This window comes from Fringilla coelebs (genome assembly GCF_963513975.1).
Source record: "Fringilla coelebs genome assembly, chromosome: Z".
NCBI classification, from domain to species: domain Eukaryota; kingdom Metazoa; phylum Chordata; class Aves; order Passeriformes; family Fringillidae; genus Fringilla; species Fringilla coelebs.
In genome coordinates this window covers 10,067,985-10,089,357 of record NC_140031.1, presented here as the reverse complement: position 1 = coordinate 10,089,357, position 21,373 = coordinate 10,067,985, and the positions used below count along the sequence as shown (strand labels likewise).

The 21,373-nt window shown below is 55.0% G+C and overlaps 4 protein-coding genes across 4 annotated transcripts; all 4 read right to left on the bottom strand.

Moving 5' to 3' along the window:
• Positions 1 to 1,215: 1,215 nt before the first annotated feature.
• Positions 1,216 to 2,724, bottom strand: LOC311165083 (avidin-like; the record flags this gene model as incomplete). Its single annotated transcript, XM_084224822.1, has 4 exons — positions 1,216 to 1,249; positions 1,663 to 1,795; positions 1,893 to 2,103; positions 2,653 to 2,724. The coding sequence occupies 4 exons, from the start codon at positions 2,722 to 2,724 to the stop codon at positions 1,216 to 1,218; spliced, it is 450 nt and encodes a 149-aa protein (XP_084080948.1).
• A 1,879-nt stretch (positions 2,725 to 4,603) lies between these two features.
• LOC311164982 (uncharacterized protein) lies at positions 4,604 to 17,127 on the bottom strand (the record flags this gene model as incomplete). The annotated part of the gene is made up of 11 exons (XM_084224689.1): positions 4,604 to 4,703; positions 4,856 to 4,976; positions 5,395 to 5,608; positions 6,121 to 6,241; positions 6,286 to 6,394; positions 14,678 to 14,790; positions 15,691 to 15,796; positions 15,892 to 15,953; positions 16,161 to 16,408; positions 16,580 to 16,590; positions 17,058 to 17,127. The coding sequence occupies 11 exons, from the start codon at positions 17,125 to 17,127 to the stop codon at positions 4,604 to 4,606; spliced, it is 1,275 nt and encodes a 424-aa protein (XP_084080815.1).
• Positions 10,811 to 12,778, bottom strand: LOC311165428 (avidin-like; the record flags this gene model as incomplete). The annotated part of the gene is made up of 5 exons (XM_084225395.1): positions 10,811 to 10,844; positions 10,935 to 11,055; positions 11,408 to 11,621; positions 11,724 to 11,816; positions 12,704 to 12,778. 5 exons carry the CDS (start codon positions 12,776 to 12,778, stop codon positions 10,811 to 10,813), a joined length of 537 nt encoding a protein of 178 aa, XP_084081521.1.
• A 1,051-nt stretch (positions 17,128 to 18,178) lies between the features above and the next one.
• Positions 18,179 to 19,601, bottom strand: LOC311165429 (avidin-like). Its single transcript, XM_084225396.1, has 4 exons — positions 19,485 to 19,601; positions 19,189 to 19,402; positions 18,652 to 18,772; positions 18,179 to 18,322 (listed from the first exon to the last, which is right to left on the bottom strand). The coding sequence occupies exons 1-4, from the start codon at positions 19,554 to 19,556 to the stop codon at positions 18,280 to 18,282; spliced, it is 450 nt and encodes a 149-aa protein (XP_084081522.1). The 5' UTR covers positions 19,557 to 19,601; the 3' UTR covers positions 18,179 to 18,279.
• Between the last annotated feature and the right edge of the window lie 1,772 nt (positions 19,602 to 21,373).

The following is a 21,373-nucleotide window of genomic DNA, read 5'->3' as shown; positions in this document are numbered from 1 at the left end:
TGAAATTTGCTTTCTATTGCTAAGGAAGTTCTGGGCTGTGTAATCAATGCAAAATACTTCCTGATCATGGCTTTAAAGGAATCACATTTGCCCTTTTTAAAAAAATGAATTAGGGTTTCTCAGAGAGATGGAAAATTCAGTCAGTAGAAGAAACAAGATGCATCCACCTCTTCAAGGGAAATCTAAATCCTGTGTCATCATCCATCCTATTTTTATCCGCTAGCACCAGCTGCTGGATATTAGTGGAAAACTAACAGAAATCTGAAAACTGGTTTAAAAAGCAGCTGGAAATATAGTGATGGAGCCACTGCCTCCTTCCAGCTCTCACAGCTGGGCACCTCAGCCCTGGGCCTGCTGAAGCCCCAGGGGTCGTGTTAGTAGCATTTTGGCAAAGAGTCTAGGGCACAAGGCAGAGAGGTCGGCTGTGATGCCTAAAAACATCCAGCCAGTGCCTGATGTGCCCTTCTCCTGTTCTCTTTCTTTGGCCGTGTCTGGACATCTTGGCTGGAGACACGCTCCCATGCATTGCTCGGGGGACACAGCCGTGCCAAAGGGACTCTTGGGGCAGGGTATTTGGGAGGTTTCCCCAAGCCTGGGATGGGAAGGCAGCTGGCAGCCGGCCAGCACTGCACATCCGCCAGGGCTGGGAACCGGGGCTGACGGCTCTGCAAGAGTTGTTTGCAACGTCCCGTGCGTTCGGGCACCCGAGAGCTTCCTGTGCTCGTCTCCCACGGGGAGGGCTCTGCAGCGTTGGCCGCGGCAGCGCCTTATCCTTCTGCCTGGCCACAGCCTGGTTTGTCCCCCATCTCTAGGGGCATCTGGGAGTGACCCCTAGGGACATGTTAGCCAGACATAGCATCAAGTTTGCAGGCACAGTACTGCTGCACACTGCCAGGGAGGGGAGCTGGGACAGTCACCATCCCCAGGGACTCTGCTCGCCTCAGCCTTGTCTTTTTTGGTCTCAGTGCAGCATGAAACCTCCCTGTGGGAGGGTGGCTGCTGGGTGAGACAAACCCCACACGTTTGAGGCAGGGCAGAAGACAGAGCCAAGCCCTGCATCCCCACAGAAACCTTTATTTTGCATCTGGTGAACTTGCCTAAGAAAGCATGAACCTCTGGGCTGAGGTTGCACCTCAAGTGCAGCAGGCTGGTGCGGACAAAGTCTGCCAAGGCACTCCTTGCAATCCTAAGTCTGCTGGATTTTCCCACTTGCTATTATTTTATCCGTGTGAACGTGCTGGTGCCAATCCTGCAGAAAACACTAAATCAGATGGTGTCACGCATGCTTTGGAGGGTACAGGGGAAACTCAGGGGGAGCATTGTGTGGCTGACTGAGGTACTACAGGTTCCAACAGCCTGTGGCAGAGGCTGTGCCAGGTGCTGGCATCTTTTCCTTGTCTTCCTGCTGTGGAGAGTGGAAACAAGGTCCCAGAAAGTGCACTCTGTGGCCACAGCCCATCCAGGGATCCCCCACCCTGAGGCACATCTGGCATGCAGGGGTGGACCATGTTACACGGATGCTCCATAGCCCTTGCATATCACTGGTGACGAACCCATTCCACCCTCACAGTTCTCCCATGCTTTACCCTGTGGGATTTCTCCCTTCTCCAGCCTGAGCTGCAGAAGACCCTGGCAGAGCAGTGGCTGGGACCCAGCACTCACCGGGTGCCTTTCCAGTCCTCTGCAGGACTGTCGGCTGCCTCTCGCAGGAGCCACAGGGCATGCAGGGTCTCCTCCCCCTTGGTGTCCACATAGCACTGGCCCAAGAAGACACTTGTCCGGGCAGTCTCTGAGTCTGGAAGGGTTTAAGGTGAGTCAGGTAGAGAGGCACAAGGTCACCCTGTGTCCTGCTAGCATCCCTGCCCACAGGATGATGGCCCCCTGCTGCCTACCTTGGAGCCTCCAGTTCACAGTGAAGGAGAAGGTGGGTTGTGGGACCAGCTCTGTATCTTGTTGGGACCCCTCCAGTGGTGATGTGAGGAGTTCTGAGTAGCCAGCAGCAGGTCCTGGCAGGTAAAAACCGGAGAATCTGTTGTCCTTGTCCAGGGTGGACACAACCATCCGGCAGCTGGTGTCGCTCCGCCACGACCCGGAGAGAAGGCACTGCAAGGCCAATGCTGTGGGTTGGAGGGAGGGAGGGAGAGGGGGGAAGCATCCTGCCCGCACCCCTTCACCCTGGCTCTGCCCAGAGATGTCTGCAGCAGTGGGTGGTGTGCCACAGACCTGATGTGCCACTGGCATCACCATCTCAGTGTGAGCATCATGCCTGACCTATAATCACATTCAGCTCAGCCACTGTCCAGGATAGTTTCACCCACCCAAGGGAGAGGGAGTCCCCCCCATGCTGAAGCAGCAGGTGCACTGTTTTCCCTGCATTCTGGGCAGGGGTGGGGTGGGGGGGGAATAGGACCTGTCTGTGATAGGGTTCTGTTTACCTTCCTCTGAATGACTTCCCACAGCAAGAAGCGTCCTTGCAGGAGCAGTCCCTTCCTCCCAACCTCATTGCAGCTTCCCTCAGCGCAGCACAGTGCAGTTGCCACCAGCTCCAGCAGCCCAGCCCTGGCTCCCTGCTAAGCTATGATGCCCCAGCAACAGACTTTGGGGTCTAGCAGAATGTCAGCCCCACGTCCCCACTGTCATCTGTCCCCATACCTTCCTCTCCACAGGGGCAACACACACTGCCAGGGCAATGGCGAGGACCAAGGCAAAAGCACTTCTCCCCATGGCTGCTAGGAGCTCCTCCCAGCCCTGCAGCCTGCCGCACTTTATAGGGCTGTAACTGGAGCCCCACCAGCACCAGGATGGCAGCTGTGAGATGAATGGCTTGATGTCAGGGTGCTCGGGACAGGCGAGGGAGGTGAGCAGGTCTGCATGACCTGGTCAGGGTGGAAGGAGCGCAGGAATAAGCATGACAGAGGGGTTGGGACACAAGTTTTTTATAAGGTCCTATAGTAGCCTGGAAAGCATCAATACCTTCTTTGGGAATCTGTCTCCCATGCACAAAGGCTGGAAACCACCACCTATTTCAACACTCACCCCCTCCCTGCTTTGCTGCTGCCACTGCCTGACGAGGATGCTGCAGCGCTGCTGCAGCTAGTCATTTTAGAAGTAGTACCATTTCTCCAGCCTCTCCTGGATGTCAGCTGCTGGTTTTGATGCTTTTGCTTTTACTTTTATGAGAGTTAAAGGAATGAGTAAACACAGAAGCGTTACTGAGGTCCCAGTGAGTGTGTTTGCTAAACAGAGTGTGATAACCAGCATTGTATTCACACTTCTTCCTTGTATTGGCGGCTCTAAAGGACCTTTGATTTGAAAAATGCAGCATGCACTGTCCCTGTCTTACTGAGCCATGCCTTTGCTGTGATGCCTGGAGCAGGCATATGTCTGAAAATTCAGCTGGGATTCAGCTGAATTAACACCTGCTGTGTTCAAGACAACAGTGTTTGGCGCACAACAGGCTGCAGTGTGCAAATTAGGGGTGGGGGAGTGCCCACCCTTTGGGGTGGCACCTCTCAGTGCCCACTGCTAGCCCTGGCACATCCTGGCACCCTGTGCTCAGCACATCTCTCTCTCATCTAGGTAACCTCAAAAGCTGGGCTGAGTGGAAAACACCCCTCTCCTAACGCATCCCTCCTCTTTGCCTTTTTCAGTCCCAAACTCATGGCCTATCCCAGGTACTCAGAGAAATTACCCCTGGGGAGTCTTTTGCTGTTGTCCTGGAAGCCACACTCTGTTCTCTTGGCCTGACACCAGCTCCTGCCTTTCTGTGATGTTTGACAGGGACAAGCAACCTTGTTAGAGATCACAGAGTGGTGCCATGTTTCTCCCCACTTCATGGCACCCTGCTGTAGCCTTGCTAGAGCTGGGCCAGGCATAAAGGACTGTGTGGCCATGGTGCTGTCATCCCTGGGGCTGGGGTATTTTTGTAACACTTCTGCAAGAGGCTTTCTCTTCACCCACGGATCTGGCAAAAGCTTTGTGTCAAAAGAGCTGACTAACTTTGGCAGGTGTCTACAGTGACAAATAGAGAGGCACTGCCAAAATTTAATGGCAGAGAAGGGGGAAATCCCTGACCCAAGGGGATAGGATGGGACAGGGCAGGATGGGGTCTTTAACTTTTATTTGCACATTTTACTTGAGGTGCCATACAGCACAAAGTTAATCGGCATCTCAAATCTACTGGTATTGCTACCTCAATTGCCCAATCCAACAGAGCATGGATTCCCAGTGCTGGAAAGGGTCTGGTGGGAATGGATAGGAAAGCACTGCAAGGAAGTGAGCTGAATTCAGGATGCTGCTGCTAGCCCTGCCACTATCAGGCAGGTGGAAAATGATGACACAGGATGGAAGTTTGGGTTTAGATGAGATGGGAAATGAGCCCAGGGAGGCAGATGGGTGGGATAAGGGAGCAATGCAGATGTCCCTGCAGAAGGGCAGTGGTGAGACCTCACCTCCACAGGTGTATCTTTGGGGACAGAAGGTGTGGCAAGAATAGACTCTAAGAAAAGGCAGCAAAAGATGATTATTTTAAAATTTTATTTGCAGCTGGGAGGCAGGTTTTTCTTGCCTTGTTGGGGGGTTAGGCTGCAGCCAGGGCACCCCATCAAGGGCCTGGTGAAGACACAGCCTCGCAGGGAGGGGACAAGTTCGGCAGAATCTTTCCTTTTGTGGTGCGTTTGCGTGTGAAGACGTTTCTGCCCACCCTGAGAGAAGATGAGAGTTCCTGTAGGATGACCCACAGACACTGCCCACTCAGAGCTGCCAGTGCTCTGATGGGGTGTCCCTGAATTCCCCCCAAGTTTCCTCAAGTGAGGACCCCTCTGTAGGATTAGTGTTGCTCATATCCCCCCACTACCTTGTGGCTTTCCAGTCCTCCTCAAGGGACCCGACAGCTTCACGCAGCAGCCACATGGTGCTCAGCATCTCCTTTCCACCTGCATCCACAAAGCATTGCCCCACGAAGGCAGTGGTGGCATCTGGGAGGAAGCACTTATTGGGAGATCCGTGGGGAAACTGGCTTCTTCCCCTCCCCCACTGTCGTCCCAGACACAGCTGTGTTCCTGCTCCAATGGCCACACAACCGACCACCAAACCCATGCTGGGGGCGTCCTGCCCTTCCCTGTGGCTCCCTCAGGTAAGGCAGGATTTGTTAGCACATCCCAGTTGTGCTAACAGGGTCTGGACCCACCATGGATGCCCCGAGGATGCTGGGTGAGGAGAGGCTCCCCTGTTCAAGCCCAACATTGCCCCTTAGCACCACACTGTGCATGTGTCGCTGCTTAGCTGCCCCAAAGCATCACCCAGCTGAATTCCTGCTGAAAGAAAATTCCTGCTGGCTGCATGCAGGAATTCCATTGACACTGCTGTGACATCTCCAGGCGTCCTGGCACTTACTGGAGAACTTGTCCCAGCGCACAGTGAAGGCAAAGGTGGGCCAGCCCTCCTCTCCAAGCTGCTGCTGGGCACCCCTCAGGGGGGAAACTTGGGCACAGCCCCCGGAGAGGGTGACTCGTGTGAGGTATTGTCCATGGAAGTCCCCATTGTCCCTCAACACCGAAATCTCCATCAGTGAGTCCTGGTCATTCCTCCACAGTCCGCTGAGCTGGCACTGAAGGAATAGAGTCACATACTCAGTGCCCCCACATGCAGAGGGACCACGTCCCTGCTGCTGCCCCATACCAGGGGAGCCACAGCCCTGCTGTGAGTGCAGCTGCAGGGCGCTGACTGTCCCTAATCCCACTTTGGGGAAATGCTGCCCCAGGGTGCTGCTGAGGAGATGGTGGAGCAAAGCCAGAATATCCCAGCCCTGCAGCATGCAGGGTACACCCAGACACAGACCCCAGACATCGAGGGGATGCCACAGGCATGGTGCTCCCAGGCACAAACCCCAAGTGAAGGAATGCCCTGTGCATGGTTCCCTCATAGGAACAAATCGTTCTGGAGGTGGTACCAGGTGGCTGAGGGTGATTCAGGGATACCTTGCCTCTACCTGGACTTGGTTCTTGCAAGGTTCTCCTGCTTGTCTAAGCCTAAAATGGCATTTAAGGGAGAACTCCTGGCTGCCCACACTGCATCCCTTTGCCATTTCTGCTACACTCCCACTGTCACCCATCCCCGTACCTTCCTCTCTGCAGAAGCAACACTCTCTGCCAGGGCCACGGCGAGGGCGAGGACCAGGATGAAAGCGCCGCCCCCCATGTTTGCGGGGCTGCGAAATACCCGGCCCAGCTGCCTCTCTGCCCTGCATCCCGAACCCCTTTATAGAGCTGTAACCGGAGCTATGACGGCTGGCAGCTGCGGCTTGAGTGTCCTGATGTCAGCGTGCCCAGGCCAGGTGAGGTGACGAGGTCTGCCTGACCTGGGCAGCGCCGGAGGAACGCGGGGATGAGCACGGCTGTGTCGGGAGGTGGGGATGCAGGGATGATTTACACATCCACTGTCCAAGAGGCTCCGCCCCGTTCCTTGCTCAGTGCCGGAGCCCTGGGGGCGGGCACGGCCTGACACTGTCCCACTGCCACCGACCCAGTGCTGCCACCTAAACACAGGCTGGAGCGAGAGCAGCCCGGCCAGCTGTGCCCTGATGCACTGGCTGGTGACGGGAATGCCCGCAGGGGCTCATCCCTGTCACCTCCCCTCCTACATTGTGAGTGTCTGCTGCTCTTTCTAAACTGTTTTCCTCCTGGCTGTGCTGGGCTTTCCTCGGGTTTGGGACCTAAGACTGTCGCTGCAGCAGGAGCTCTTGAATCACCCATTTTTGCAAGTGCAGAAGGGCTTTCCTGGAAGATGTGTAGATGTTAAAATTTGCTTATTCCTGTGGGAGGGTGTGTTCTGTGCACGGTGTCTCCCTAGACACCATGGGAGGCGATGCCGTATGCTCTGAGGCTGGGCAGGGCCCTGTCTGACCCTTCCCAAGGAGTTCCTGATGGTGCAAGACTGTAGTGGGGGTGCTCAGACTGCCTGGCATTTGCACAGGGCATGGCACAGACCCATCTCCTAAGACACCACTCTAACCAGGTGAACATGTCCCCGCATGGGAAGACAGAAGTGGCATCTGGCTGTGTCCAGGTCATGAGGTGCCTCTCTAGCCCCTGCCCAAGCACAAGGGGTGAGATCTGCTTTGGAAATCCTTCTCGTCTTTCCTGGGCCTGAAGACAAGGAAACCCACTCTCCTCTTCCTCAGGGAGCAGGATCCTATGTTCAAATTGAACTTTGTTTTTAATAAAAAATTATAGGGCTGTGTTCAACTCTCATCCTGGGGACTTGCTGCAAAAGCACTTGGGGTCTTGACACTGCTCTCTCTTGCTTGCTGCCCAGCTGGCTCCCAGCACCCAGGACTTGGCTCTCCCCTGTGGGCTCCATGCAACACCCACAGGGGCAGCACCAGTACAGAGCAAGGATGGACAGTGCCCTGCAGCCCACCCACTAGCTTTGCAGTCATCCTCGAGCAGGTCAGCCTCATCTTGCATGATCCATGTGGTCCTTCAGTATTTCCTTTCTCTCCTCATCTGTGAAGCTTTGGCCCATGGAGGTGGTGATGGAGTCTGCAGTCTGTGAAGGGATGGGATGGGATGGTATGGGATGGGATGGGATGGGATGGGATGGGATGGGATGGGATGGGATGGGATGGGATGGGGCTGTCCCTCTTAGGCACCCAGTTTGTCAGTGGGAAAGGCTGCTTGTGGGTGGGTGATGTTTCCCTCCCCAGCCTCCTGTCCTGCTGGGACCTTGAACAGGCAAGGGATTTGCAGGGCATGGTGGCATGAGCCCAGCTGAGCTGGACATCACAGGAAGGGCAGGGATACTCCAAGGTCATCTAGTGGACACTGGAGGAGCTCTGAGAATACAAGAGGGAGGCTGGGGATGGAGAAGCTCCTGAAAAACTCCAGTTGATAGCTGAAGGTGAGCTGGCTCTTCTGGTTCATCGAATGTGTCACCTACAGCAGTGATACCCAGGCCTTGTTCGTGGTGTGTGGCAGCAGCCAGTGAAGTTGCCTTTTCTGTTCACAGCCAAGATGGATACACTGGAGCCAAGGTCAGTGATAGCTGCCTGGTCAGGGTGCAGGGCAGTGGAGGGGACTCAGCCCTGGTGGCACAGCACAGCCTGGGTGGGGCAGGGTGGCAGGAGTGAGTAACCCTCTGAGCCATGTAGGGCAAGCTGGACAAGCTGCAGGTTCCTCATCCACACAAAGGGTTATACTGACAAATTTGATGAGTTCATCTGTAGGGTAGGGAGGCAAAACACATCTGGGAGGGTGCCCTGGTTCCAAACCAGACCCAGGAAGGGCTGAGAACATAACTAAGGAGCTACTCCATTCTCTCAGGATGGCAGTCTGTGGTTGGCAAGGCTACAGCTGGAATAGGGTCATGGGAGAGAGGGAGAGAGGCAGAAGAGCAGAGAACAATATGTGGTCCTGACCAGAGGACCATGTAGAAGTAGTGGAGGGGGTGAGAGCTATGTGTCTCCACTCATCAGTGAAGTTATGGCTTGAAAGTCAAATTACTCTTTTGTGATTGCTGCAGAGTGGAGGGTAGCAGGTTTTGGTACACCCAAACCCACCAACCATGCAGTCCCTTGAGCAACCCGGGAACTCCCTGCCTCTGTCTGCTTAGGTGGGTCAACAGCTGCAGTGGGAGATGTTGGGCACCAAGATGTTCAATGCTGGGACATTTGTAAACGGTTGACAGGAGCAGTCCCCACAGAAATGGTTGCGCAGGAGAGTTTTCCACATGTGGTTAAGACATGTAAGTGCTGGAGGACCCCTGCAGTTGAAACTCCTTCTCCATTCTAACAGTGACTTCAGTGCTTGAAGAGATTTGATCCTTATGCAAACATCACCCCATGCCAAGATCCTAATAAGTTTGTTTTTTGTTTTTTGTTTTTTTTTTAACTGATACACTATGTGTGTGAACAGCTGTGCCACACAGCCATGCCCATGTGATTTCAGGTGCCTCCTGCCTCCACCAGCTCCCCCTGCCTCTGGAGGCGTTCACAATGTGTGAATGACCCTGATCAAGCTCATCATGCAGCAGAAACAGCGGGTTTTCCTGCAGTGGGGCTGAAGGGGAAGCCTGGCTCACGTTTGCCTTGCTGATGAGGCTGTGCTAGATGGCAACAAACGGTGCAGGGTTTGCAGACCAACACCGTAAGCAGGTTTGCAGCCGAATAAAACTCAGAGCTGAGATGTGCTGAATGTCCAGGAGAAACATCCCCATCCTTAACCACTCCCAGATACCTGCTGTCACCCCCAGGTCCAATCTCCTGTCACCCCAAACCCGAGGTGTGCCAGGGATGTGTTGCAGCCAGGCTGGGTGCCCTGAGGTAGGGACTGGCCTCGGAAATAGCTCTGCCAGCTCATGCCTGCCATGTTCCTCACCAGCACTGTGGCTGCCTGCTGGGGTTTGCAGGATGCTCCGACTGTGGTCAGCACTGCTGCCTTGGTGAAGCACTCTGGGAATGCTGCACAGCCTTGGGAGAGCCCTGCCTTGGGGAAATGCTGGCATGAAGGCAATAACGAGGTCAGGAGGATGCATGCAGTGAGGCTGGAGGTTTAGTGGGGCGCCTCACTGCTGAGCTGGCCAGGCTTCAGGTGAGAGCAGAGTCCTGTGGTCCCTCTGCCTCTCACTTTCCCACTTCTCAGACTCCTCTAAAAGCACGTAAAAAGCCGTGCAGATACATAAATGCATAGCAGAGGGCTGGTGTAAAGACATTCTGGTCAGAAGTGCTGTAGGGGAACTGAAAAAGCTGAAGAAATGCCAGCAAGGCACGGAGAAAGGAACAGCAGCACTGCTCTGGAAACAGAAGAGATGACCCCCAGGGAGAAAGATGTGAGAAGCAAACCATATGTGAGTTTGCCACAAGGCAGGTGAAAACACAGAGCAGGCAAACTTGCTAAAGCCACAGCGGCTGTTAGCAAAGCTCTCCCACCCACAGCATTTGTGGCAGAAAAGCCAGGGGAGCAGAGGGGGGTGGCGGCCCCAGCAGGCCAGTCCTACTTTTAAATTCATCAAATCCCGGGCAGTATGCCAGCTCAGGGCATGCAGCACTGTCCCGAGTTATTTTGGGAATCAAAGGCACAAGGACTAAGTTTCAGATTCAGACCAAGAGCTGATTTCCTGGAAATCATTCTCTTTAGCTTAGAGGTGTGCCTAAGGCAGCACAGGCACTCCTGATTTGGTCAGTCACGTAGTCCATTGGGCAGAGATTTGAGAGGCTGTATTTGCTGGCCATTAGCTTTTCAGTAAATCACATTTCCCAGAAAGAGTTTTGGGCTGGGTGTACTGCAGCTACTGGCCCTGTGTGGCTGGTACAGAGCAGCACTTGGCACTTCCCAGGGGTGTGGACGCAGCCAAGGCCCCTCACCTGCCTGCTGAAGGGTGTGTCAGAGTCGGGGGCCTCCCAGCCAGGTTTTTGGGATGCAGAAGAGCTCCCCAGCCTACCCTCCCATCAGACTCACCAGCCTTTCAGCAGGAAGGAGTGAGTGCTGGTCACAGTTATTGTCATAGGGTTACTTTGGGGATGCACCATCCTGTTTGGGCTGGAAAAGGGACTTTCTTGGGGCCAGTCTCTTCCCAGAATAAGGGAATGAGAATTTCATCCCGAACCTGCCCCCCACCGAGTTTTAGCCCAGCTTTTCCAGGACATATCCCCAGACTGCACAAAGTTGTGTTTAAATATCTTTGCTTTTATTTGGTGTTTCTTAGCATATCTTCCTCCAGGGCTGGAAATATCAGGGCATGCTGGTACACACTGATCCTGCTGAGGGGACTCCAGTCTCCCAGGTGCGGACAGGATAAGATGCTTCTCCCTCTTTCAGCCCGCTCGAGTGAAGGTGTTGTGCCCAGTCCTGTGAGGAAGCAGTTGCCCATTGGTGCCCAGCGAGCAGCAGGGCAGGGATCCCAGCGATCCCAGATGGACTGGGGGTACCTTGGCTCACCTGGTGGCTTTCCAGTCATCCGGCTCTGAGTCGACTTTCTCCCGCAGCAGCCAGGATGTGTGCAGGACCTCCTTCCCATCATCCCCATTGAAGCACTGGCCCACAAAGACGGCTGTGGAGTCTAAAGCAGTGGTGGCTGTTAGCATCCCAACAGGACCCCAGCTGATTTTGGAGCTTCACACGCATCAGTGAGTTTAGTGCTCATGGAGCCTGAGTGGATCCCGGTATTTGCAGGGAAATGGTGTGTGGCAGGGGTGTTGTCAAAGCAACCCTAGCTGCTGCCTCACCCAGACCTTGTTTTGGGAGGTGTACTGCTGGCTGCAGACACCATCCAGAGTGGGGAAGAGATCAGGGAAGGAAAGACAGGGGACAGCAAAGAGAACAGAGGAATGGGGATGAGCACTGGGACCTGCCTGAGCTCCCCTCTCCATCCCAGCACGCCATCCAACAACAGCCATCCTGCAACTACAGACCTGAGAACTTCTTCCAGTTGACAGTGAAGCCAAAGGTGCACTGTCCATCCTCATCCAGGTGCTGGGAGCCAGTCAGTGGGGATGGCTGGATAGGTTTCTTGGTGCTTGACACGGCGGTGTGGTACTCACCAGAGAAGGTTCCGTCCTTGCCAACCTCGAACACTTGCATCTTGGAGCCCAGATCATTCTCCCACCAGCCGGCCAGGTTGCACGGCTGGGGATAAGCAGACGTGTCCCTGGGGGCTGCCTGTACACTGCCCTTACAGGCTGAGCCCCCTGCCCACACCCCCCAGTGCCCACTGGGGCTGGCACTCACCTTGATGGGCCTTCTGCTCTTCCCCATGGTTGCCTTTTCCTCTTTCTTGCTGGCCTTTTTCTCCCCAGGGTGCTCAACTCCCTGGCAGAGGAGCTTGGAAAAGAACACAAACACAGGTCAGGCTGTGGATGGTGGCACAGCAGAGTGTTTCTGGAGTCCTGAGAGTGCTCAAGCATTCATTTTTTAAATACTTGATTCACAAAGTTGCTGCTATGTCAGCTACATCAAGAGGGCCAAAAGCTGGTGTAAGCCAAACAAAGGGGAGAGGTGAAGAGGAAAAGTAAAAGGTGGGAGCCTTGGACAGGCAGGAACATGGGTGGGACCCCTGCTATAGCCCTGGCAGGTGAGCTGTGTGAGTCCAGAGCAGATCTGCCCGTGTTTGTAAGTACCTATGCTGTGCTCAGCACACGTGTAGCACAACAGGGTAGGTCACTGGGATGGGCATAGCCCCCAGGTCCTCTGTGGGCTCTGTCTCACCAGAGCCCTGCACATCCCACCAGCAGTTCTAAGTGCTGCCTGTTCTCTGCCACACTGTACCATCCAAGACAGGGGCAAGTCACCCCTTGGAGGAGGGTCCCCATGCTTCCCCTGCCCCAATGCCCCTCCAAGTCCCTGAGCAGGAGAAGTGGGGCATTTCCACATCCATGGCTCCTGCAACAGGGAAGGAATCTCCATGCACATCCCTCCCGGGCACACGGATTACCCTGGAGCATCAGTTCCTTCATCTCCCTCGGCAGGGTTTCTCGTCTGGGTACCCGCTGGAGCAGGGGACTCTCCTGTTGCCGAGTATTCCCCCGCAGATGGATCTCCCACGCGTGTCCCATGCCTAACAAGCGCTGCAGCTCCCATTTCATACTCAACCCCTCCGGCGAGTCTCCCACCCGTGTCCCTCCCCGAACACCGGGATTCCCAGGCGTGCTCCCACCCAGACTTCCCCGGAGCCGAGTTTCCCCCGCCTGCCTCCCAGCAGGAGCTCCCACCTGGAAGCCTGCCGCAGCCGCGGCCACGGACGTCCCGGCAGAGAGGGCGAGAACGGAGAGGACGCGGCGGCTCATCGGGATGCAGCTCGGATGCGGCGGCGGCGAGGAGCTACACCATGCCAGTGACTCACGGACTTATATCCTTCGGCTCCGGCACTGCTTTCCGGGAAAGCCCCGGGTGGTACCTGAGGGAGGGACCCATACTGCCAGAGGAAGGGCAAGGAGACAGGAAGGGAATGAGGTGTCGGGACAGGGACAGGTTGCAAGGACGGGGGTGGGCACAGGGTTGGGGATCAAGAAAGGGAGAGGCTGTGGTGGGATGGAAACAGGAACTGGGGTGGGGACGGGGGCAAGGATGAGGGATGGGGGATGTGCACATGGATGGGGACGGGAACAGGGGCAGGGATGGAGTTGGAAGCAAGGTGGGGGGGATGGGGATGGGGCAGGGAGGGGGGCAGGGTTGAGGGATTAGAGGCAGGGGTGGAGATTGACACGCGGACTGGAACAGGGGTGGATGCAGGAATGGGCAGAACAGGGATGCAGGAGGGGTTCCGTGGGGCTGCCCACTGCCACCACCCAGTCTGGGGGTATTTAGCCCCATGTCTACTGGTTGAGGGCTGGGTCTAAGTTTCCATCCTGCCCTGCTGGAGCTCCTGTGTCCAAAAGCAACCTCTGGTCACCGCAGAGGATGGACAGAAGGACAGAGAGTCATGAGGACTGGGCAAGGCATGTGTGCAGGGACAGCAGGTGATCTGCAGTGGATCCAGGGAACTGGGAGATGAATGAAGCAAACTGGCCTTAACAACAGTAGGAAAACCTCTGAGTAGGGCATTACAGGCTGGAAGTGAGCAGCCCAGGTTGCATGTACCAGGCAAGAGGAAAAGGCAAATGAAATGTCAATAAAAGGGCAGGATCACACCAAGGTGAGGGGCAGGATGTGGGGTAGTTAGGATAGCTGATGAACACAGATTGTGATATACAGATTGTGAATCAGCACTGGCACCCCCAGTGCTGGTTGCTCGTAAAACTCTACAGTTTTACTTTCAGTTTTCTAATTAAGCAAGCACAACACTTGGATCATTCTCTGTCCCACTGGCTGCCTTCTTAGGAGGAACCAGGAGCCAGGAAATTTGCAGTTGTGGGGGTAATGAAATGACAGAAATTATATTAAATTAAATCTTTGTCCTGGGCCAACATGGTTGTCAGTGGCCTCGTGCCCTGCTGTACAGGGCTCCCAGCCTCATCCTCCACTCACACTGGGGTCCCGAGCCTTTAGCCTCACAGACCACCCAGAGAACTCTTTGGGTGCTTATGGCGCTGGTGACAGCCACAGTGGGTGTTTGGGGAGGGGATGCAGGATAACAACCCCAGCACAACCAGGGCAGTGCCAAGGATCAGAGGGGATGAACTGAGGGTTCTGTGCGGAATGCAGGCATGAGGATGAGGGTGCAAGGGTGAGGATGAGGATGCACCGTGACTTTTGACCAAAAGCTGGACCACCAGGCACATCAACCGGTTGTGGTCAGTCAGTACAAGCTTACCCTGGAGAGCCTCAGGTCTGTGTGCTCTGTGTGCAGCCCAAAAACCCAGCAGGGAATGAGGGAAAAGAGCAAAGGCTGTGGAAGGCTGGGGAAGGACAGGCACACTGTGAGAGGAAGAGGATGGCAGACAGGCACTGACACTTTCTCAGGGCACTGTGTGCTTTCTGCCCCATCCAGCAGTCTCTTGTCTCAGCAGCCCTGCAGCCGCCAGGCAGCATTGTCCTTTACATCCTTTGCACCTCTCCTTGCCCACACAGCTTTTCCATGTAGTGCTCAGGAGCAGCAGTTAGGAGCTGTTAATCGTGGATTATGTAACTAATGAGTTAGAAACTTCATGAGCTGCTGAAATGATGGATTAGTGAATTATAGTGTCAGACCGGTGCAAAGGGCATCGGGCCAGTGTTTGATTTGTTTCCTTTCCTAAGGAGCTGACTAAGCTTAATGTTCAGATAACATTCTGTGAACATGAACACCAGGAAAGGATCCGTATCCTGTTCCACCTCCCAGCTGATCAGGTACAGCCGGTCAGTGGGAAGTACACTGTGCCTTCATGCGCACAACAGGCACACCTGCAGTACCTGGCTTTGGCCACCCGCTCTGCCCAGCAGCTCCCCCTGGAGTCCCCGGCCTCTCTCCTGATTCCTCCAGCATCCAGCCTGGATTTTGGACCGCCCCAACACCCCGGAGTTCCCTCTGCTCTCCCCTACATGTGCATGCAATGCCAAGACTCCCAAGCAGAGCAGTAGCTGGAAATGGAGTTTGATGGGAGGATGAGGCGGAGAGGGGTGCAGAGACACTGGATGAGGCCAGAGGAAGAGTGCTGGCTTGCCTGCATGCGGCTTTCACCCCTACCCTCAGCCCTGGGGCGTCCTGCTGCCCCACACTGGGGGCGCTGCCTGGAGCCACCCAGCCCTGTGAATGTCCCAAATGGGTACACAGGCAAGAAGGCCCCTACTGAGGCCTGAAGCCATCATCAGGAAGCAGAATTGCTGTCCCCCAACCCCATTTTTCCCATCCCCTCCAAAACACTTCCCTGTTGTCCCCCCACCAGCACCTCGGTCTCCCCATGGCCACAGATGGGGAGACACCCACACATGGCTGCCTGTACCCCAGGGACACAGCTCTCTGCCGTGTGGGGAAAGGTTTGTTTGGCTCCATGTGGGAAGGCAGCAAGTGTGGGAATGAGGAGCTCCACCAACAGGTTGCTGGGAGGCACTGGGAAGAAGCAGGGAAAAGCGAGGCTGTGTTTCCTTGCTAAGAGCCCAGCTTGGGACTGGGACTGTGGGGAGACTTGGAGATGCAGAAGGACAGCAGGGTGCAGGCAGTACTAGTCCCTGTTCCCATCACTTGATGTGGGTGTAGATGGAAGAGCCAACTCTGCAGGGAAGATGTGTCAGCAGGGTGGGAGGGAGGGCTGTAGGGTGAGATGGCAGGGGCAGATCTCACCTTGTGGCTTTCCAGGTATCCTTGTGTGACAGGACCTCTTCCCGCAGGAGCCACATGGTCTCCAGTGTCTCCTTCCCTTGGTGATCCATGAAGGCAGTGGTGGAGTCTGGCAAGGTTTGAGAGAGGCAGAGCAGGGTGAGAGCCTGCACCTCAAGACAGGGAAGCCTGGGCCACCTGGTTCTGGCAGACAGACAGACAAACATGCCCTGGACAGAGAGATGGACTTCCCTGCCACACTGGCCAGGTGGACCACTTCCACATCACTGGACAGAGAGTTGGTCATCAGCCTGCCTCTGGACAGACAGACACCCCCATCACCTCTTCCAAACAACCCTGAAACCCATCACAGACAAGCTCTCCCACCACCACTTCCCACGGCAGGGATGTGTGCATGTGGCCAATCTGTGCCCACAGCCAGGGCTCCTCTGGGTGCCACAGGGGATTTGGGGCACCAGACAGGGGGTCCCCACTCCCAGCACGGGCAGAGGATCACTGTCACTGCTGTAGCTGAGAGCTGCCACTGCACAGTGAAGCTGAAGGGGGGGTGTCCCTTGGCACTGGGATGCTGCGGGACCCCTTGCAAGGGTGACACCAGGATCTGCTTGCTGGTGGCTGCTACTGCAGTGTGGCTGTAGCCTGAGAAGGTCCTAGATATGTTTGTGGCCAAGATGGTCATATTGGAGCCCAGCTCATTTCTCCACAGGCCCTGCAGGTCGCACTGGGGACCAGGGGTTGTGTGGGTGGCTTGGGCGGTGCTGAGCCACAGTTTCCTCTCCCCCCACCAGCAGTGGCATGTGTGTCCCATGGCATGGCCCTCTCTGTGGCAACTGAGACCAGCTGGGACAGCACCTCTCCCTCTCTGGGCAGGGCAGGGCGGAGCTGGGAGTACTGGGTACCCCCCTATAGCAGGGAGAGGTGACCCACAGCACCCCCAAGGACGGCACAGCCAGAGCTGGCAGCCTCCTTGGTCACAGACACTGCACTGTGGTGTGGCATGGCACAGCCAGACACAATGGGAGCAGAGAAACACTGTGCTGGGGTGTCACACGACAGTACAGCACGGCATGATAGAAACATGCAACCCTGTCAGCCCTGCACACTGTGGCCCAGGGGTGGCACAGCGTGGCACAGGACAGCAAGGCACAGCAGTCTGTGGCACGGCACAGCACAGCATGGAGTGGCACGGCCCAGCAGGGCATGACATGGCACCAGATAGCACAGCAGGATCAGGCCACCCTCTGGTCATTCCCAGTGCACGACAGGGATGGCCTGGCCAGGGCGTGCAGCCCTCACTGCCCACCCTGCACCTGGGACAGCTCAGCTCGGCACGGCTTGGCATGGCCAGACCGCCCCAGGGCTGCTCTCACCTCCCTGGATGCAGCACCACAGGGCACGAGCAGGGCCAGGACGAGCAGCAGCAGCACCCACGGTGCCCATGGTGGCGATGGCCGTGTGTGGTGCCCAGGCTCTGCCCACACCCACCCAGCCCCTTTTACAGCAGAGGGGGCAGTGCTGCCGAAACCTGGCCTCCTGCCAAGGGGCAGCCTTTGGGTGGAGATGGGCAGGCGGGCACTGCTCCAGGCTGAACGGGCTGCTGGGGTGGGCAGGCTGCAGAGGACTCTGTGCCACCGAGAGTCACAGCAGGGGACACGCATGACACCTTGGGTATGGTGACAGAAGGGACTGTAAGACACCACGGGGGGTACTGGGAATGTGTGCGCTGAGCCATGAGAGAGTTGTCCAGAAAAATTGGATTTGTTACCTGGTGCATAACAAGGCAGTAATTACACACCCAAGAGAGACATTGATTTTTTGTTTTAGTTCCACAAGCCCGAGTCCTCAGTGTTATTCCAAAGATCAAGCACACCAACAATCAAAACGTTTTGTTATTTACACTTCTAGTAAACACAGGCATTAATGTTCATTGGCTAGGAGTTATTTAGTTCTTTTATTAATTACCATTCTCTCTCCTATTGGTTAAGAATTCTCTTGTATCTGATGCTAATTAATTTGTAGGCACAGCCTTTCTCTTCTCTTGAGCTGGTGGGTTTCTTGACTCAGTGGGCCATAAGTAATGCTCTACCCCTGCCAGAATTTACTTTCTACCCAGTCAGAGCTGCTTCAGCACTGAGTTTTTCCTGATCCAGTTGTCTTTATTAGTTTTTTATCTTGGGGGTTCTGCCAAGTGTCGTGTAAATTCTGCACTCTTTGTGTCCATCACCAGTGGTATATTGTTCATCCTAAGTCTTGTAACCTGCACCCAGGTCTGAGATCATTAAAACCCATCAAGACCTAAACCTTAAAAAGACAATTTTACCAAGTTCTCTTTCTAACACCTGGACATAGCTTAGACCTTGTTTGCTGCTCTCAGTTTCACAGGCTAAATGTCCTTTCTTGTTGATTACACTTGAAAGCATTAAAAACCTCAAACATTTAAGGAAATGTTTTACTTATCCCACATTGTGCAACACCATGACAGGAGACTGTGGGCGTTTGCAGCAAAGCTTTATTGAGAGAAGTAGGTGGTGCTGCAGGAGCAGGGGCACAGCCCTGGTGCTGCTGCCGGCCCGGGCAGCCCCCGCTGCCGCCTCACTCCTGTGACTGCAGGCGGGTGAAGACGTTGTTGCCCACCCTGTGGGAACACGAAGGAGGAGATGTGAGGGAGGGATGAGACAGTGTCCAAACACGCACCCAGCCCTGTATTCCCACACCACATTAGCGCCTTGGCAGGACCCCAGGGGATGGTATTTTTCCTTTCTGTGTTTTACCCCTGCACAGAGCAATCAAGCGAACCCTGCCATTAAGATTTGTTAAGTTGTGCTTTTAAAACAGATAGTGAACCTCCTTTTGCCAATGCCTGTGAGAGTGGCTCTGCAAGCAGCCTAAACCACTCACTTGTGACAGCCCAAACCCCTCAGGGGTGCACAGGGGACATGTGCAGGGCAGGGACTGGGGGCTCACCTCGTGGCTTTCCAGTCATTTTTAATGTTCTCCACATGTGACCTCAGCAGCCACATGGTCTTCAAAACCTCCTTTCCATACTCATCCACAAAGCACTGGCCCGTGAAAACAGTGACGGAGTCTGTGGGGACAGGACAGGAGGTGGAGGGAAGCGTGGCCGAGGTGGCAGGTCAGTGGCTGCCCCAGCACAGGGGACAGTAGACCCCTGCTGTCCCCGGCCTCTGGAGACAGCGGGGATGGGGAAAGCAGCAGGAGGGCTCAGAGGGCTGGGGTGTCACACAGACATGGGCAGGCAGTGCAGGCTTCAGCCCCTGCTGCCTCTCCTGCAGCCTGGCACTGGGAGCTGACAGCAACCAAGGAGCTCCAGGGAAAGGGCTGGGGGAGCTGCAGGGGGAGGAAAGGGAGAGCAGTGGGGACAGTGCAGGGGAAGGCAGGGAATCAGCAAGGACACTGCAGGGAGGGCAGAAAAACTTCAATAGCAGAAAAGGGAGGGCAGGGGAGGTCCAGGATACCATAAGGAGGCTGGGAAAGAAGTACCTGAAAAGCTCCAGTTGACGGTGAAGCCAAAGGTGGGCTGGCCCCTCTGGTTAGAGCTCTTCTGCATGGATCCCTGCAGTGGTGACAGCCTGATCTCGTTGGAGGTGGCTGTCACAGCCGTGTGGTAGGAGCCATCAAAGGCACCATTTGCGTTCACGGTCCTGATGGTCATGTTGGAGCCCAGGTCATTGACCCAGCGCCCAGTCAGGGAGCACTGGAGAGAGGGAATTCAGCACTGGTGCCTGCAGCCACAGCCCCCTGCCCACCTCACCCTGTGCATCCCACCCTCGCAGTACCTTTTTCACAGCGAGGCCGTGAGCCCCCAGGGCCAGGAACAGCGCGAGGAGCAAGGGAGTTGCTTGCACCATCTCTGCAGCAGACAGACAGCTGATGAACCTGGGGATGTGCTCCTTGCAGGCCACTGCTGAGGCTCCTGCTCCCTCTCCTTTTTATTGCTGCCAGGTCTGTGGGTGGCACCTCTGGCTAAGGCATTGTGCAATCTGGCAGTTTCCAAATCTGTGGTTCCCAGCCATAAGAGGGGGTTATTGCAGCAAACATTCCCAGAAATGAGTGATGGAGTACTGAAAATGTTGATTCCTGCTCCCCTGGCACCTTGCAGAGAGGCCCTGGCTCCTGCTGATCAGTGACTGCCAGGAAATAGTCAGTGGGGAAAACCCCTCTCTGGAGCTGTTGTCCATTCTGTCACTCCTTTGCCACATCAGCTCAGTACCCAGGTTTTGAGGCTCCTTAAACCAGGTGACCTCAGGATTGGCTGCAGTACACAGCTCACCCTGCTCTTCCTCACCAGGCATGCTCATGAGAACTCACCCACCACCCAGATTCTTTTGGGACTTGGCTTTCCCATCCCCCCACCCCCAGACTGATGGGTCTACGAAGGTCTGATGTGCATGGTAAGCTGCTGTTTTTACAAGCTGGTTTGTGTTGGAAGGGAATTATTTACTTAATAAGGAGCCAACATTGACTGAACATCTGGGACATTGGATCTTAATAGTGACAAAAGCTGTATTTACACAAGGATTCTTAGACAACTGTAAGAACAAATTTTCATAATTCCCCTTATGTTACACTTGTTGCTGGCCAAGGAGGCTGAAGTGAATGGATTCAGCGCAGAGTTTCTCACCCATTTCTAAATGGTTTTCAAGGCAGTCTCCTAAAATACATGTTTTCATTCCCCAAGTCATCATAGCAAAAGCTGATGGAGCCCCTTCACCAGAAAATAATACTTCTTGTAAACTGGAGACAAGGTAGCTCTTTGCAACATCTCAAAAATAAACAATTTATATTTTTTTTCCCTCAGTGTTTGCTTCCCTTAAATTTCACTTTTGAGCCCTGCTTTCTCTCTGACAGCAAAACTTATTGCTATCCAGGCTGGAGAGCATCATATTTGTGCTGCTGGCATCTCCACAGCCTCCTCTCCTGCCTACAGGAGCCCTACAGCCCTCTGCACCCTGCCTGGAAGAAATCCCTGTTGAGAGAGCTGGCTGCTGCACGTTCCTGCCCCAGTGTTTTCTGCCTCAGAAATCAACTGCATAACAGGGTGTGTTTTCCCACGTACCTGCCATTTGCTCTGACAGTTTTTTGGCAAGCAGGTGCTGCCCAGAGCATTGCCAATGTTTGGGATAATGAGTAAGGTCAACCCGGGAAGGCTGTGGGGGCCAGGAGGGGCAGACATCATCCCTTCTCCACCACCCCCCCTCTCCATCACCCCCTCACCATCACCATGGTTCAGGGGGGTCCTGCAGGAACCCTGTAGATGGACAACACAAACTCTCCATGGTGCTCATGGCAGCCCACAGCTCCTTCACAGGTGTAGGTGTATTTTTGCAGCACACAAATAATACTGTTTATTTGTTCACATAATCTTTATTTTTCCTGTACTTAACAATCCCTGTGGCTCATCTCACAGGTTCAGGGGCCAGCTCAGAGCTCAAGCAGGCAGAATTCTCGAGCGATCTCAGCTGAGTGCTGAGGTGTCTCCTTGGGGCAGGCGCCCTCCAAAGACCAGAGAGTAAAGTGGCTTGGAGCTGGCAATCATCAGCGGGATTAAATTCTGCAATGCCGTGCCTGAGCCCTGGCACAGCAGGAAGTGGGGGCAACCAGCAGGCAGGGAAGAAATCCAAAGCAGGAAGCAATGAAGAAGTTAAAAGTCGTAAGGGCTGTGGTT

Bases quoted from the DNA above. Each gene is read 5' to 3' on its own strand.
- LOC311165429 (XM_084225396.1), bottom strand. From the start codon at position 19,556: ATGGTGCAAGCAACTCCCTTGCTCCTCGCGCTGTTCCTGGCCCTGGGG. The intron at 18,773-19,188 runs GTACTTCTTTCC...CTGTCCCCACAG, and splicing joins CGTCAACTGGAGCTTTTCAG to ACTCCGTCACTGTTTTCACG. The intron at 18,323-18,651 runs GTGAGCCCCCAG...GTGTTCCCACAG, and splicing joins AATGACTGGAAAGCCACGAG to GGTGGGCAACAACGTCTTCA.